General features: G+C 32.8%; 3 protein-coding genes across 5 annotated transcripts in view; 1 reads left to right on the top strand and 2 right to left on the bottom strand.

Moving 5' to 3' along the window:
- Nucleotides 1–2,719: 2,719 nt before the first annotated feature.
- LOC126779663 (uncharacterized) lies at nt 2,720–14,347 on the bottom strand. Of its 3 annotated transcripts, none has more exons than XM_050503821.1 (5): nt 14,327–14,347; nt 5,047–5,125; nt 4,706–4,882; nt 4,240–4,354; nt 2,720–3,813 (listed from the first exon to the last, which is right to left on the bottom strand). In XM_050503821.1, exons 2-5 carry the CDS (start codon nt 5,114–5,116, stop codon nt 3,681–3,683), a joined length of 495 nt encoding a protein of 164 aa, XP_050359778.1. In that variant the 5' UTR covers nt 5,117–5,125; nt 14,327–14,347; the 3' UTR covers nt 2,720–3,680. The 3 variants fall into 3 exon arrangements, with proteins under 3 accessions (XP_050359778.1, XP_050359776.1, XP_050359777.1); XM_050503819.1 differs by lacking the exon at nt 14,327–14,347 and adding an exon at nt 11,974–12,212; XM_050503820.1 differs by lacking the exon at nt 14,327–14,347 and adding an exon at nt 6,507–6,535.
- Nucleotides 13,095–14,540, bottom strand: LOC126779391 (formin-J-like). The gene has a single exon (XM_050503314.1). The coding sequence runs from the start codon at nt 14,490–14,492 to the stop codon at nt 13,095–13,097; it is 1,398 nt and encodes a 465-aa protein (XP_050359271.1). The 5' UTR covers nt 14,493–14,540.
- Nucleotides 14,541–15,367: 827 nt separating this feature from the next.
- LOC126779544 (programmed cell death protein 4) overlaps nt 15,368–15,954 on the top strand; it is a 28,457-nt gene continuing 27,870 nt past the window's right edge. The window contains exon 1 of the mRNA XM_050503640.1: nt 15,368–15,818. Within this exon, the coding sequence (XP_050359597.1) occupies nt 15,569–15,818 (250 nt within the window). The 5' untranslated portion in view covers nt 15,368–15,568. The remainder of the gene's footprint in view (nt 15,819–15,954) is intronic.

Raw genomic sequence — 15,954 nt, 5'->3', positions numbered from 1 at the left:
TTCTGCCGAGTTTGTGTACGCTATGAGGCACACGAGATCTGTGTTACTCCACGGGCTTTCGGACCAAGGACTTGTCAAAATCGTTGTTTTCTCTGTGGACTTGTAGCCAAGGACCTAACAAATAGAAAAAGTAAAATAAAAAAAACCAGTAGAAAATAAATAAAGTTTTATTGGTGAACTACGGAAATATATCTGACGAAATATTTTTCTATCTTTCGACGACAAGAGGAATAAAGAAAAATTGAACTCGAAAACTATTGGAAAGATGGTTGCTGCGGCGCGACGGCGACGGTGGCCGGTGCCGCACCGTAAACATATGTCCACGGCTAAAGACTCCCGAAAATGTGCGTTTCTCAATAGCGTACTTGAATTCAAACGAGGCAATCTTCCTGATGTTGCCCTGGTAATTCTGACACCCCTGCTAATTCTGCCTAGAGGACTCTGTATGTGATTGCGATGATCTTCTGAAAGCGGAAAGAGCTTATTTCACTTGATCGGTGTGCAAAGTTCGGGCTGTAACTGTATCTCGTCTTCACCATTAGAATCTTTTAAGATTCTTCTTATAACTTCGTCTGTTATTGTTCTTGACATTCCAAAACTACAAATATCCAGAAAAAAAGGAAACACTTTAACGTCAGTAAAAAATCTTGAACGTAAAGTAAGAGGTAATTTTAATTCATATGTCCGTGTAGCGCCCAGGCATATCCAGGGTCAACGACCTATATTTTGTTATATTTATGCATCAGTCGATAGGTGGACATCGAATAATGGCCAAAAAATATATGATCACACATGGGCATATAGCGTGTTTCGGGACTCTTGTATGGGGACTGATAACGTGTTAAGACAAAATAAAAAAATAATAAATTGTTGGGCACAAAACAATTCCACCCTTAAATTTAAGTAAAAACGCGTACTATATTGGTAATTATTTATAGTTAATTAAAAGTTGGTACCTAATTATGAGTTTTAGAGAACTTCAAGTTTCTAATTAGAAAAATCAAATAAAAAAATGGGTAGCCCCGGGCACATAGGGGGTATGTGGCATAGAGTAAATCCACCATTGATTTAGATTGATTAGCCATGTTGAAATATAAAAAATGTAATAAACAATGTCTGGATTTAGTTGTACAAGGCTCGGAACGCATCACGCATATTCTCAAAACGAGTTGTTTTGTTTACAGATTGTAGAAATATAGTGGTTCTTAATAAAACAACTAGATATTATATTTTGTTGTGTATATTTTCACAACTATTTACACTAAACATGAATGTGACAAATAATTAAAATAAAATTTGAATAGACTACACAATTATAGGATTATATCGAAATGTACAAATATTATGTACTTACATACATCATAATATACGTGATTATCGTGTTTAATATTTTAATAAATTGTGTTGAACGTTAATTTTACAAACAAAAAATATATATTGTCTGTGTTAATTTGACATTTATATTTTTAAATACAGTATAATACGAGTCATGATCGTTCGTTATTTTTGAGTGAATTTTGTGGTTAATTTCCCTCGAAACACTTTTTCGAAATTAATTAAAAAAATTAATACTCTGTGACTAGTGACTGCTTTTATAAATATTAAATTATTTTATATCGAGACTATAAAAAAAATTATAAGCTTAAGTATTATTAAAAAAAAGCAATGCGTAATTTGTGCCATAAGTTCTGATTTCATAACTTAATATTCGAAAGAAGAAGATACAACCGTTTTAACGTTATATATAACCTTTGAACAACATTTTTATTTAAAACCGTAAACAACAATTTTATAATTCATAAACAACAGCTTTTTTAAATATTTTTTCTATATAATTACTGACAAACGTATACATATAATTAAAAAATATCAAATACAATTCAACTCTGATTAGATAACTGTGAAAACATTAGTAATAAACAAAACAAATATATTTTAAATATTTAAACTAAAAAAATGAGGCATAACAATGTCATTTTTCGACCAATTCAATTTTTTTATTATTATTATACAAAACATTTTGTAAGTCGAGGTGACATTTTAAGCTGCAGTATCAAAAGTCATAAATAAGAAATATAAGACCTGAATAAATCTAAGTAAAAATGTACCGATTTATATGTAGATATATATAGACTATTTTAATTAAACCGTTACCAATATATGTTAATTATAAATCATCGTAAACAATATTTATATTTACTTATACTTTACCAAAGTTGAATACAGTTAATATAAATAATTTCATAGTAACTGCATAAATTGATGCATAAGATTGTGCCAATGGTATGCCCAACTTTTAAACTAAAGTCTGATTTACACGTATTAAGTTGACTACTTAAGTAGTAAGTTTTTTATTTAATTTTATAACTTCATTTTTAGTAAGTGTAGACTTATTTAGTAATTAAGCTCTTTACTTTTTAGTTCGCACAAGATGGACGTTGAAATTTGTGCATTTGCCTGGCCAAACGTCACTAGTAATAGCCACGCCCACGAACTTCGAAAAAAAAAGAAAGAAAATTTTCTAACCTGCTTGTTCAGCTTCACTCTATATTTTATCTTGCAACTTTTTATTAAATTCATTGTTGGGTACAATGAAATGCATGTTGCAATAACTTTAAATGTAGTTAACTACTTGACAACTTAATACGAGTAAATAAACAGAATTGCGTTCGTGATTAAATCGACGATAAAAGAAAAAATTATCACTTATTTACTAACCAATAATAAAATGTAACTCAACTTTTTAAGTTTTGTTCTACTGTAGTCTGGCATTACGAGTATCTCAGTGGATCGGACTTTATTTGATTGAAATATTTATTATCTTTATTGACATTATACGCGAGAAAGGAATAGCGATATTTCATTTCTCATTTGCGTTTAGTTTGCAGAAAGTATACAACAAAATCAATATTACTTTTCGACTTGTGATGAAATATTATGAGTGGTTCTATCTATTAACTTTATTGATTTATTTTTAAAATATTGCAAAGTCTAAGGTCACGTAGCGGCGAGGAAATCGCATGATCCTGTCCCCATGGGCGTACCAATTAGTTGATTATTTTAAAAGTTTAATTATGTAATATAATATAGACCTAATAAATAAGGGTGTCTGAAGCAAGCAAGGGGTGCTTCTCTAAAAAACGATTTAGTCAAAAATAATTCTGAATCAAACTGACAATTGTTGTTGTTGATGTTTCTGTTATCGTAGAAGAAAATGTTAACTTCGCCATTTTCTTTCTGATTTTATAATTGCTGTTGAAACTTCTGGCATGTTCTTCGCCTAGATATTAGAGCCATTTCGGGTTGCGTATTACGGCTCAGGACGTGGCTGGTTTGAAAGCTCTATTCGTCGGATTAGGGTTGCTCCCTCTGGTGAGTGTTGATGTGAAATGTGTAGTGTAAGCTAGTTTTGGTTATTTTATCGTCGTTGTCTTGCACGATAAGACGCCAAAGTCTTTAAGGAAACCTCTCAACGGATTATTCATATTTAGTCAAGTTTGTTTTATAAAGGTACGCCATTTAATATTAAAATCATCAATGTGAACGTGACTCATTATGACCGTTGAGTAAAATATATGCTATTTGTAATATATATATTTATTATCCTACTTAGCATGTAAAATTACAAAAATTACAAAGCCAAGCTGCTCTAAAGTGTATTTTTTAATTTATAATATATGTTAGCTCGTCACGGCATGTGATAGCAACACCGTGATGACGTATGACGTTAGAAATGTCACTGGAACAGACTTTCTGTGCGATGTGTTGCAAGCGTCCGCGTCGTTGCAACTTTGGAGACAGCCGTGGACATATCTGAAAAAGTATATGCTTACATTTAATTTCAACCTTGTCTATATATTTAAGGTCTATACACCATTTTTTTCGATTATTCAGAATCAACCTGAGTATATTTAATGTATAATATATAAGGTGCAGTGTATATAAAAATATACCGACATTCAAAACGTCATTTTCAAGATTCCATAATGAACACCATTCATAACCATAGACAATTATAAATCAATGATACTGCGTCAATTTAATGCCACTGTTGTTTATTTATGCGTCCTCCTGTCGTATTTGGTTATATATGTGTATTGTGTTTTTTTTTTTCGATTATACATTTCATAATTTATACGTAACTCTTAACAGAACCGATTTCAACGTAAAAAGGTTTTACTTTTGTAACATGTATGCACGCTATATTTTTATTTATTTTTAATAAGTGGCAACACTTACCTGTCATTATAATAAAATCTACCGCAGTGAGACATACGTATTATCTCAGTGTCGGTGGTGGCAGTACCAGAGTCGAGACCACAGCCTCTCACGGTTATCGTCTCGCCAGTATCATCTGTAAATATAGTTGCTCATTGGCTTTGCGGAATTGTCAAACGGAAATAAAAAATATAATTGATATCCTGCTGAACGACTTAGGCCACGGCGGCCAATATCAAATGACTAGCCAACTGTGCAGGACATTATTGTGCACAAGTGTGTGCAGTTAACGCAGATTATTCCCGAATAACCCGACATATGATCATACTTAACATGAATATATATAAAAATTATAAATAAGCTTTTTACTGGTATGTTTCATGTGTATTGTTTTAGTAGGTTTTTCAATTACATTTACAGGGAATTACAAAAACTCGTCCCCTTACTTATTAGTACAGATTAATGTCATTTTAATTGATTTACTTACCAAAAACACCAGCTATCTTAATACATGAGGTGGCTGGGAATAATCCATCCCTACCCTTTCTGCCCCCCATGCAGGGGGACTCGAGCATGTTTAGGGAGTGATTGTTATGGAAGGGGTCATCGCAAGCTGGGAATCGTCCGTTCATTGATACACATTTGAAACAATCGATGCAGTGCGCTGAAAAAAGTAAAAGAAAGAATTATGGTCGGTCACCAATTACAAGAATTAGACAGGCGCAGGTGATCGTTCAGTGCACGAGCACAGAACTTGCGCTAAGTTTACCATTTCCCATAGCAATTACCATGCTCATAATTCAATGGGACGGAATTTAAAAAACTCACCGACAGATATCCAGGATAATAGGAGGATGGTGCCAAAGACAATGTTTGTATTCAGCCTTAGTATTGCCATCTCTTAAAACTGAAAAATAAATTAATTATTAATATTAGGCCTTAAGGATATATACAGATAAATCACACAGTAACACACATAAAACCGAAATAAACTAGTTTACACTAGATACCAAGTCAGACAACGTCAGAAGTGTAATTTTCTGTTGATTAATATTTTCTTATTAATTAGTTCATTAAAAAAAAATATATGGGAGAAAAAATAATATAATAAGGCATCAAATATATTATAATAATGAACACGTTTGTGAGGATGGAGGGATCTTTGTTTATTTCACGCAAAAACTACAGAACGGATTTTAATGAATTTTGGAATAATGATAGCTTATACCGACTTGACGTACAGGGTACCTAACACCTGACCCCCTCTCCTATCAATTGTCTTTCCTTAAGATGAAGGTTTTGAACTTGCATCACCACGTTATTCCAATTGTTGGACATATGGAAGAATTCCAGCCGACGTATGGAGGTTTTCCTTCACCGAGCAGAAGAACACACCATTCGCAAACACAGTTACAAAAAGAGGTAACAAAATATATAAATAAAAAAAAATACAGAAATAAGAAATATTTAAATAAAAAACAAAAACAGAAATAAAATAAAGTTTTCTAACTCGAGCTATCTCGTAATAGAAAACGTGACAATTGTTATTTAAATTTATATATAGTTACGGGATTCCTTTACCCATACAAACGCTTTATAAAGAAAAAAGACGCTCGATAATTTCAAACCGCAATTTTGTTGTTGCTCGGAAAAGTAATTTATATATTTATTTAATTTTTCGGGAAATAAACAGTACAATTTATACAAGAAATAATAAACCGATGATTGTGGACTCAAACCCAGGCAAGCACCACTGAATTTGCATGTGCTTAATTTGTGAATATAATTCACCTCGTGCTTTACGGGGAAGGAAACCTGCATCTGTCTAATTTCATCCAGATGTGTATCAACCAACCAGCATTGGTGCAGCGTGGTGTGATAAGCTCCAAACTTTCTCAACAAAAAAAGGGGAGGATATCTTAGTCCAGCAGTGGGACATTCAGAGGCTGTTACTGAAGGGAATAGAGAGTGCACACAAAATTGCGCACGCAGTTCGCTGTCTTAATGATGACCAACGTGCTCGAAATCGGTTTTCACTGAAATTCTGTCATATGTGTATTCCACCAAACCGCATTTGGAGCAGCGTGGTGGAATAAGCTCCAAAACATTCTCTTCAAAAAGGGGGGGTGTCTTAGCCCAGCAGTGGGACATTCACAGGCTGTTACCAATAAAATAACACATAAAACAATCAAGTTTCAACTAAGGACTAAAACAAATAATAAACAACAAACAAAATCAACCAGTTAGTAACACTAGCTAAAAATTAAAAAAAAAAAAACAATGATTACGCAAGACAAATTGAAAACGTCACGGTAGTATGCGCATGCGGTCCCGTGACGCCCCTTGAAAAGGCGGTGTGGGTAGCGCTGGTTTCTTAGTGCGTATTCCGGCGCATGCTCAGCGCCGGCGAGTCTCACATACCCCACCCCTCTTCAAGTGGGGAAAACGCGTTTTTCCAGCGAAAAAAAAATCAAAGACAAATGTAATTAATTAATAATCATTGTCACGAATTATGATGTCATTTGGATGTTTAAGAGTAATTGAGTAACTAACTTAAATTTGTACGTGTTCTATTTTTAAAAATATCAATTCGAGATTTTTATAAAACTCACTACCCGCGGGATTATTTAAGAAATTTTGTTTTATATATATATATACACACACGATGAGCTGACGATATTGTATGACTGCCATAAAGTTGCCTTCAAGTGACATTACTTAGTAGTATCGATTATTTTATATACCACGTGACCTAGAAGAATTAATAATTAAACGATATATAATATTAACTATGACGTCATTTATATATTCTTTAAGCTTCAGAGCCAGTAGATAGAAGATGTGAAACTCAACTGATGACTCCGAATTCAAACCTTGGCAAGCACCACTTAATTTGAATATGCTTATTTTGTATTTATAATTCATCTATTGCGGTGTAGGAACACATTGTGAGGAAACGTGCATGTGCATGATATCTGTATATCCAGTATCCACCATCCCGCATCACAGCAGAGTGGTGTAGTAAGCTCCAAATCTCAAGTTCTCAAAAATGAAAGGTCTTAGCAGTGGGATACTTATAGGTTGTCACTTTTATTTATTATTGATTTACTAGTTCTGGAAGACCGGCAATAGCTCATGGGCGACACTAAAGCCGTAAGCACGTAAAGTCTTCCTTCCTGAACTCTTTCCGGTCATGTCGGATTGCTGTCCCATCGGATATGAGAGCTAGGAAAAAGAGAGTGCACCTGTGTTTGCGCACACACTTGTGCACTATAATATATCCTGCGCGGTTGGTACGAGGTTAACCTCTCTTGAGATTTGTCACCGTGGCTAAAATGGTCATCATCATTATTAATAATACACATATCCTCCTCTTCGTCATCCTGCCTTTGTTGCTAAATTAAAAACAACAGGTTAAGCAATTTGGGAATTCATGGATGATAGCACACCTTGCTTGGGTATGAAACGATCACGTCACCGCAGAAAATGGTCGTGTAATGTCAGAAAGTGATACAATATTAACCATAATAATTATAACATTACAAGAACACGCATCAAAATAGTATATTACAAGTCGGTTGTCAACATTTCACGGGTGAAAAATGAAGCGAGTTAATTAGTTAGTGACGGAACAACACTGAACTGAACCACTACAAGACTATAATTATAAACAGAAACACGCGAACTTGTTGACCTTAATTTTTTTTTCGTCTGTTTAAAATCAAAGTATTGTTTTATTATCTGTGCTTGTATCACTTGGTGGTAGGGCTTCGTGCAAGTATACGTCTGCCCACTTATCACTTACTCTACCGTCTTTTTTATTTTTTATTTCTGTCGGGAAGAGTCTGCTCCACCTGATGGTAAGTGGTAGTAGAGTCCAAACGCGATGACGGCCAGTACAGTTGGGAAGAATATTCTGCACTAGACGCTCCCGCCTCGCTGGCCCGCAAGATGCCTTACAATTTTTTGGAAGTGCGACAAAGAAAGGAGTTGCCAAATTTCTTTGTGCGCGATGGAATTGATGTCACAGTTAGGGGTCGAATCAAATGAAACAGTAAAAAAATTTAAAACATTACTCCACGATGTATAATGTATTCGTAAGTGTGCATCCTTTTTGGAGATCAAAATAAATAAATAAACAAAATATATACATCGAATATGAGTCGTCAAGCGCTACTACCGGTTCGATTCTATCGAGAAGAGAGAACAAGAAACATAGTAGTTACTCTTTATTTTTAAATATAAACTTGTATAAATGACGTACACGACAAACAGCAATATAGTCATATTTACATTATTTGTAGTTTTGAACGGTGAGTGAGCCAATAACTACACAAGGGAGTTATGTTAGCTCAAAGCATGAAGACAATAGAAGTAAATGCTTAATCAGCGGAATGTAAGTCATTGTTTCATTTTATGTTTTGGGAACATATGTCTTGGGAAACGATTTGTAAAAAAGGGAAGAACATTCGACTAGACCTTATGTATATCATTCGTGTTGCTATGGATAAGACTCTCTGTTATACATGTTATTCGGGTTGTCATAGACAACTGTCTCTCTTGAATAAACTAGCTAGGAAATGGACGTGTTTTTTTATTATCCACAAACATCTTAATGGCGACGAGTATAAAAAGCAATTAGAAACCAGAATTTACTGTAGAAACTATCAGATGATGTTACATATTGTATTTAATCTAATTGAACGTTAAAAAATTAATGGTTAATGGAAGATTATTAATTATCTATAGCAACAAGAATGACATACATCACAGTTTTAAATCAAAATGTTGGTTTCGCATTGACATAATTTATCGCGCTTTAAATTGCAAATGGCGTTGATCGATATTTTTCACTCGAATACGATAATATTACGTCCCTATTACGATGTAAGCAATCTTTGACGTTGGTAACACTGGCTTTATTACAAGCACATGGTACGGTTTCACAGGATTCACGCGGTTATGTTAATAAATTAAAAAATTAATTACCAAGGTATAATATATTCGGTACCGTGTGATTGTTATGATAAGGTTGCGTTGAATATTTCGTTATTACACCGCCATATTGCTACAAACAGATTATTAAAATGTCACAATATTATTATAACGATAATATTTTAACATAGCTAAATAACAAACGGTTATTTAATTGTAATCAAACCCAGCCTGTCTATATCGGATTATCGAATATTTTATCCTATCTAGCTTTAATATATTAAAGATGATTATATTAAATGTTAATATATTTCTACATATATCTATTAGATATAAATAAAATTAAATTATATGTCTGTAATTTTAAAATTCCTTTTTTTTTCCCCATACGCTGTGGAGACGTGGATTTTGCGTCAGGTCGAAAAAAAGAAGATCGATGCTCTGGACATGTGGTGCTGGAGACGAATGCTACGAGTTTCGTGGACCGAATTTCTCACCAATATCTCCATTTTTCAAGAACTCGGCATCAAACAGCGTCTTTCGGTGGTTTGAAAGCGCATATTAACATTTTTTGGACACGACTCCCGGCAAGGAAATGAATCCATAGAGCGCCTTGTCATTCAAGGCAAGGTGGATGGCACCAGATCACGTGGAAGAACGCCCATGCGATGGACCGACCAAATAAAAATAAACTATTGGCTGTCCTATGGATGAGTGCACCAGGCCCACCACTAATTGAGACCTATGGCGAAGGCTCGTGACACAAGGTGGCCACTGGGTAAAAAGTGTCATGACGAAGAAGAAGAAGAATTTTAAAATAACTCGTTTTAAGTTAAAATGGTTACTTTCGAGTTATCCAAACCAAACAATATTTTTTAATTTCTGTCTGGTTGTCAGGTGTAATCTTCTAAGCAGCTGAAAATTACAAATGCTAATAAGAACTGTTCCAAGATATCGTTTAGTCTTTATTTCATCAAAATCGATTGAGCTTATCAAAAGTTATAGCAACTTAAAGTTCACGTACGTGTCTTCGTTGTCCATTATCGTAGGCTTAGGTATATATATAGGCTACTCTATATAAAAATATACAAATAAATATAATTAAATAGTCTTTTTGTGCTACTAAACTGCCTCTTTTTAAGTTTATATAGCTTTTCGCGAGCTACCAAACACAAAACAAACATTTTTTTGTTATTTTAGACAAGCATGCTGCCTAATAATTTAAAAAATTATATATGTATAACTCAAATACACATTATGTACGTTAAAATGGCAGATATTGAATCGGATTTTCGTCACAAATCGATTTCCATGCTGACGAAGCCGCGGGTTTTACTAGTCGACAAATAAATTTTAAAAAATATATATTTAAAAAGGCATGTTTGTTTTACTGCCTCGTTGGTCTAGTGACTCGATGTCGAGCCACGAGTGGAGCAAAGCACGGGAGAGGCCGCGGATGCGTTATATCAACACGATCCCGCTGCCTCTCCGATTCGTGCAGAGGACGACCAACGCAGTGGTTTTAGTGGGTAAGAATCCTACATAACCCGGTTCCATAACAATAGGGCCCGGTACCTTCTGAAGGTTTCCACTGTGAGAAAAAAAAAGTGACTTGATGTACGGAAGAGGCCGCGGATGCATTATATCAACACGATCCCGCAGCCTCTCCGATCCGTGCCGAGGACGGCCATCGCAGTGATTTTAGTGGGTAAGAATCCCACCTTTCTGAAGGTTTCCACTGCGAGAAAAAAAAACCCGCAGACCCGGAGGTCCTGGGTTCAATTTCCAGATCGGGCCAATAAAACAATATTGGGTTTATCTGTCAGAAAATTCTCAGTAGGAGCCTGGAGTCTGGAAGTGTGTACACTCCCGTGCCTCGGAAAGCACGTAAAGGTCCTGCGCCTGAGCTCTTTCCGTTCGTGTCGGATTGCAGTCCCATCGGATTATGAGAGTTAGAGAATAGAGAGTGCACCTGTGTTTGCGCACACACTTGTGCACTATAATATCTCCTGCGTAGCTGGCTAATCTCTCTTGACCGCCGTGGCCGATATCGGTCTGGAGGACATTATTATTATTATAAATATAATTGCAAATGACTATTATACTATATGATAATAAATATTTATAATCATAGTTATTTAGTTTTGCATAAAATAAATGTGATTTAGTTTTTTTTATCAAATATTAAAAATACGTCTGAAGCCTGCAAGAGCATGGTGAAAAAAGCTTTCAAGCCTTCCCTTCAAAAGGAGAAGAGACTTTGTCCAGCAGTGGAACTTTTACGGGCAGTTACTTTATAATATACATAATTAATATTACAATAAAATAATTGAGTGCTTGAAAACATGTTTAAGCAATTAAATCAAATGTACGAGCTAGAATTTGTTGCGGTAGAATTTTTTTCGCCCTTAGCTAGGACTAAGATTTATATGCAACTTTCACATTCAAATAAGCTAGTTTCAGAGCGGGTATAGATGTGTATATGTGTATATCTTTTATATTTTTTCATGTACATCTTATTTTTCAACGTATTATATGTAATCGGAGATAATTGTCGGCCTTATTTCCGAACGCAGCCTTGGTTCGATATTGATTGATATTGATTATTTCGCTGTAATTTTTATTCATAGATAATGAAAAATTATTATGCGGTAAAACCCTAATAGGAACCGTGTAAATTGGACGGGTTGCTATTTTTATAAAAATATTAAGACCATATATATATAAATATATATTATTAAGTCCTTTTTTATTTTATTAAGTCCTGAACGGTATGTTATTGTTTTATGTCATTCTAAAAAGAAAAAATCTATTACTTACCTGCCAGTGTTATTAGAAGGATCGGCTAATCAATACTGGTTCACAGTTGTGTATATTTAAACAATACTTCTTAATTATAACTAACGTAATTTCTTCAAAATTTCTCGTTTCGATATAATTTATCACTGTACTATTACGGAAATAGATCGGTTTACGTTATAATGTAATGCGAAGTCCGAAAATATTGACTAAAAGCTCGAAGCGATGTTCTCACTGAAATATTTTCATCAGTGTTGCAAGTTTTCGAGCTTTTCTTTCCTGCAATTTGGGGGAGATTTTTGGATATTTATGTGTTTGTGAATAATTTTTTTGATGCAAATATTTTAACGTAATAATATTAAATGTGCAAATAAAAATATGTTTTATATCTATTTTCATATTATCAGATAAATTGGATACTTATATAAACGTTTTAACATTACACGACCGCTTATTTCCTTGTTGTCGGATTTGTGTCTACATAAAAAAAAGGTTTTTCATTCTATTTTTATTGAAGAAAAATATATTTTTTAAATGAACAATTATTTATACTTTTCCAAAATAATTTTCACTTTTGTTACCTAAATTAAAAAAAAAAAAATCTTCCCAGTAAGCAGTACTTGCTAATAATTCGTTTCTATGGCAATTATGTTGCCACTTAAATAAAAATTATATCATCGTCTTACATAAAATATGTTTATTTTAGATATAGTATTATTCATAAGACACAAGTCCGAGTAACCAATGCTTTTATACACAAATAAAAAGTGAATAAAAGTTACAGATATACTTCATTCATCTGAAATAGTTTAAATTAATAGTTAAAAGATAGTTATTTTTTATTAAAAATTTATTTGTATTCAATCTGTGACCTGGTGGTCAAAGTGACAAACTTTACTGTTAAATAAAAGGTAAACCATATTTTACCAATTCATTGAATTTTTTTTTTTTATTACTATTACTTTTTGAGTTAAAAAGTTTGTGTGATAAAATACAACCAATTTTATTACAATGATTTTATTTTCATTTTTAGACACATAAGTGTCGAGACACACCACCAAACCATTATCATAACCATTGTCAAAATATAACATTAGGTTTAAAATAAATACTGTCAACAGAAATAAATTTTTATTTGGACATTAGTTTTTAAATATTACACATTCATATTTACACACATTTATAATCAATTTAAAATCTTCAAATTCTATAATTTTATATGGTTTGTAGATTTTAAGAACACAATTCTCCTCAATTATATTATTTTTGGCATACAAATTATTTATAAGAATAAGGCAATTTTCATCATTTACATTAAGTGCTTTGAGTAAAAAACAGTTACACTTAAAACTAACTGCTTGTATTCTAAGAGCCATGAATTGTTCCTGTGGGAGAACAAAATTTGAATTTGCCGCCAAAAATCTTTCATGATACCATAGAGATGTGCTTGCGTTTTGTTTTTTTATTAATGCACTAAGACGATATGCCAATCCATCCTTTTTATATTTAACCTTCTTTGCTGTTTGTGGATTCTTGTCAAAATATTTGAAGCTATCTGAAGAAGATCTATTGTCAGATATTAAAGATTGAGTACACTTGGTTTCAGGCAATGAACTAATGATTTCAATATCATCATTACTTATCGGACTACTCTTTGATTCATATTCACTTATAGAATGTTGAGAGTTTGCTGTGGGGCTGAAATAACTATCGAAATATGATTTGACTTTTTCTACCAATACAACTTTTTTCGTTTTATCCGTTAATGTTTCGTCTAAATTAATATTGTTATAGATTTGTTGTTCTTGATATTTTAATGGAATTTCTTCATATTTGTAAATATGTGTTACTTTGGTAATGCTAGAGTCACATTTGTGTTCTTCTTTGTTTTGTGTGAATATATTTATTTGGCAAGTATTTTTGTTTTGATTGGAATTTTCATTTACGGTTTTGTTTTGGTATTCACTATATTTCCTTAGCCTATTTTCTATGGAATTTAATACTGGGGACAAACTTCTATTCTCACTACATGAACCATGATTAGTATTTCCATTATTAGAGAACAATTTTTTTCTAACTTTCGGTGAAAACTTTGGCGTGTTATACTTAAGTACCAATACGGGACTAGTCGATTGTTTTTCTTTATGTTCACTAGGACTAAGACAATTTACAGTCGACTTTTTCGTTTTTAATGGCGCCAAATATTGCTGCGACTTCAAAATTGGTGATGTACAACCAACTTTCAATATATTTGGAACATATTCAATGTTCGAATGATCTCGTAATTCTTGAACATTTTCATTATTTTTGTCTAATGTAACATCAACATATGTTACGTCAAGATTAGAAATATTATTATAGATTTTCTTTTTACCTTTCACTCGTTTCCTTTTTCTTTTAATCGCTTTTACGTTAATTTCATTGTGTGAATTCTCATAATCACTCGAATCACTGCAAGACCAAATAATTTTCTGGGATTCCTCTTGTGAATTTAGTAAAACAAATTTTGATTTAAAATAATTTTCCTTTTGATGTTTCATTTTTAAAATAAGTTATTGATTTTTAAATTACGAAAGTAAATAAATTCATTTAAAATTATTTTTTCGTAGGTATTAAAAATATATAGTTGTCACATTTAAAAATATAGTCATAGATTAAATTATTAAGTTGTCCACAGATAAGAAATCTGAGATCAAATTATAAAGAATTTAAACAAAACAAAACACAATACGAATGAGATCGTTGTGTGAATTTATACGATGGAATAAAACATCATAATATTTGTTTTTTTTTTTTATTGCGAAAGATAAAGTACAAACAAAATATTGAAATATTCAACACAACAATTACAAAATCTAATTTGTTATGATTACAATTTATATATCACATACATATTTCAACGTAAACATATATATTTTTAATAAAACTTGATTATAAATAATATAGACTTATTTATTATTATTTGTTGATCATAGTGATTTTAAGCTTTTGGTTCTCTATGGGACCTAACATTTACAATTGAATCCTGTATTTATTTTTGCTAAAAGCAATAATAAATAGATTTTCTAATCACAGCTATTTTTCTTTTTATTATATGTAATATTGATAATGATGTTAGCAATTAAAGGATTATTAGTTTATTATTGTTATCAATAGATTTACTTTCTATTGTTTTGGCATTACTGTAGAAGTACTTAGTTAATTTAGTAACATCAAAAAGAAATAAATTGTATTTTTAAATGCATATACATATTATTCCTGTACTAGTAAGAACAACTTGCACTTTTTTATTTATATAAACAGCAATTCTTTATAGCAGAATTTAAACATTATAAAAATGTATTACTAAGACCTAAAAATGTTTATTTGGTAAGGTTGGTAATTCTGACATATTATTATGTTATTTTGCTAACTTCACGTCAATGTGCTCTCAAAACAAATACGCAGAGTGCATGCTATACACAAATACGTGTGCTTCGTAAGTCTCTATTGTTTATGAGTCCCATTTGTAATTACTACAGCAGATTTCCTAGTGGAATCCTAGTGGATTTGCTCTAGTATTACGATAAAAGATATTTAACACTACCATCCCACCCGAAGCCGGCTGTTAGCTATAATGGAAGTAGATCGCGTTGCATCCGATTCGGAAAACGTGGCGGTTGAAGAGAATGAAAAGCAAGTGGTGGAGGGAGCCGGGGACGCTGTTGTCTCCCATACGGAGAAATTGCGCCGCAAACACAAGAAATACGCACGCAGCAACAGCAAGGAAGGGCCGAGCCCAGTAACAACTCCGCTCCCGAAATATCGCAGTTGGAAAAATAGCCGTCGTCCCCGCAACGGTCATGGCAGAGGGCTGCCTAAGAAAGGTACGTGCTATTTTCAGCTAAAACCGACCACATTATAATGATATTTATGTCATGCGAGTAAGAGAAAGTTCTGGAACGTTTCTATGGGACATACATAACCGCATTTTGAGTATATTTACATAACTTCTGTTTACTA

This window comes from Nymphalis io, chromosome 29, assembly GCF_905147045.1.
Source record: "Nymphalis io chromosome 29, ilAglIoxx1.1, whole genome shotgun sequence".
Lineage (NCBI taxonomy): Eukaryota > Metazoa > Arthropoda > Insecta > Lepidoptera > Nymphalidae > Nymphalis > Nymphalis io.
This window is presented reverse-complemented; position numbering and strand designations above follow the sequence as displayed.

Excerpts from the sequence above, each read along its gene's own strand:
- LOC126779663 (XM_050503821.1), bottom strand. The coding sequence starts at position 5,116 with ATGGCAATACTAAGGCTGAATACAAACATTGTCTTTGGCACCATCCTC. Across the intron at positions 4,355-4,705 it reads TAAGATAGCTGGTGTTTTTG|ATGATACTGGCGAGACGATA; the intron begins GTAAGTAAATCA and ends CTATATTTACAG. Across the intron at positions 3,814-4,239 it reads AGATTTTATTATAATGACAG|ATATGTCCACGGCTGTCTCC; the intron begins GTAAGTGTTGCC and ends ATACTTTTTCAG.
- LOC126779391 (XM_050503314.1), bottom strand. The coding sequence starts at position 14,492 with ATGAAACATCAAAAGGAAAATTATTTTAAATCAAAATTTGTTTTACTA.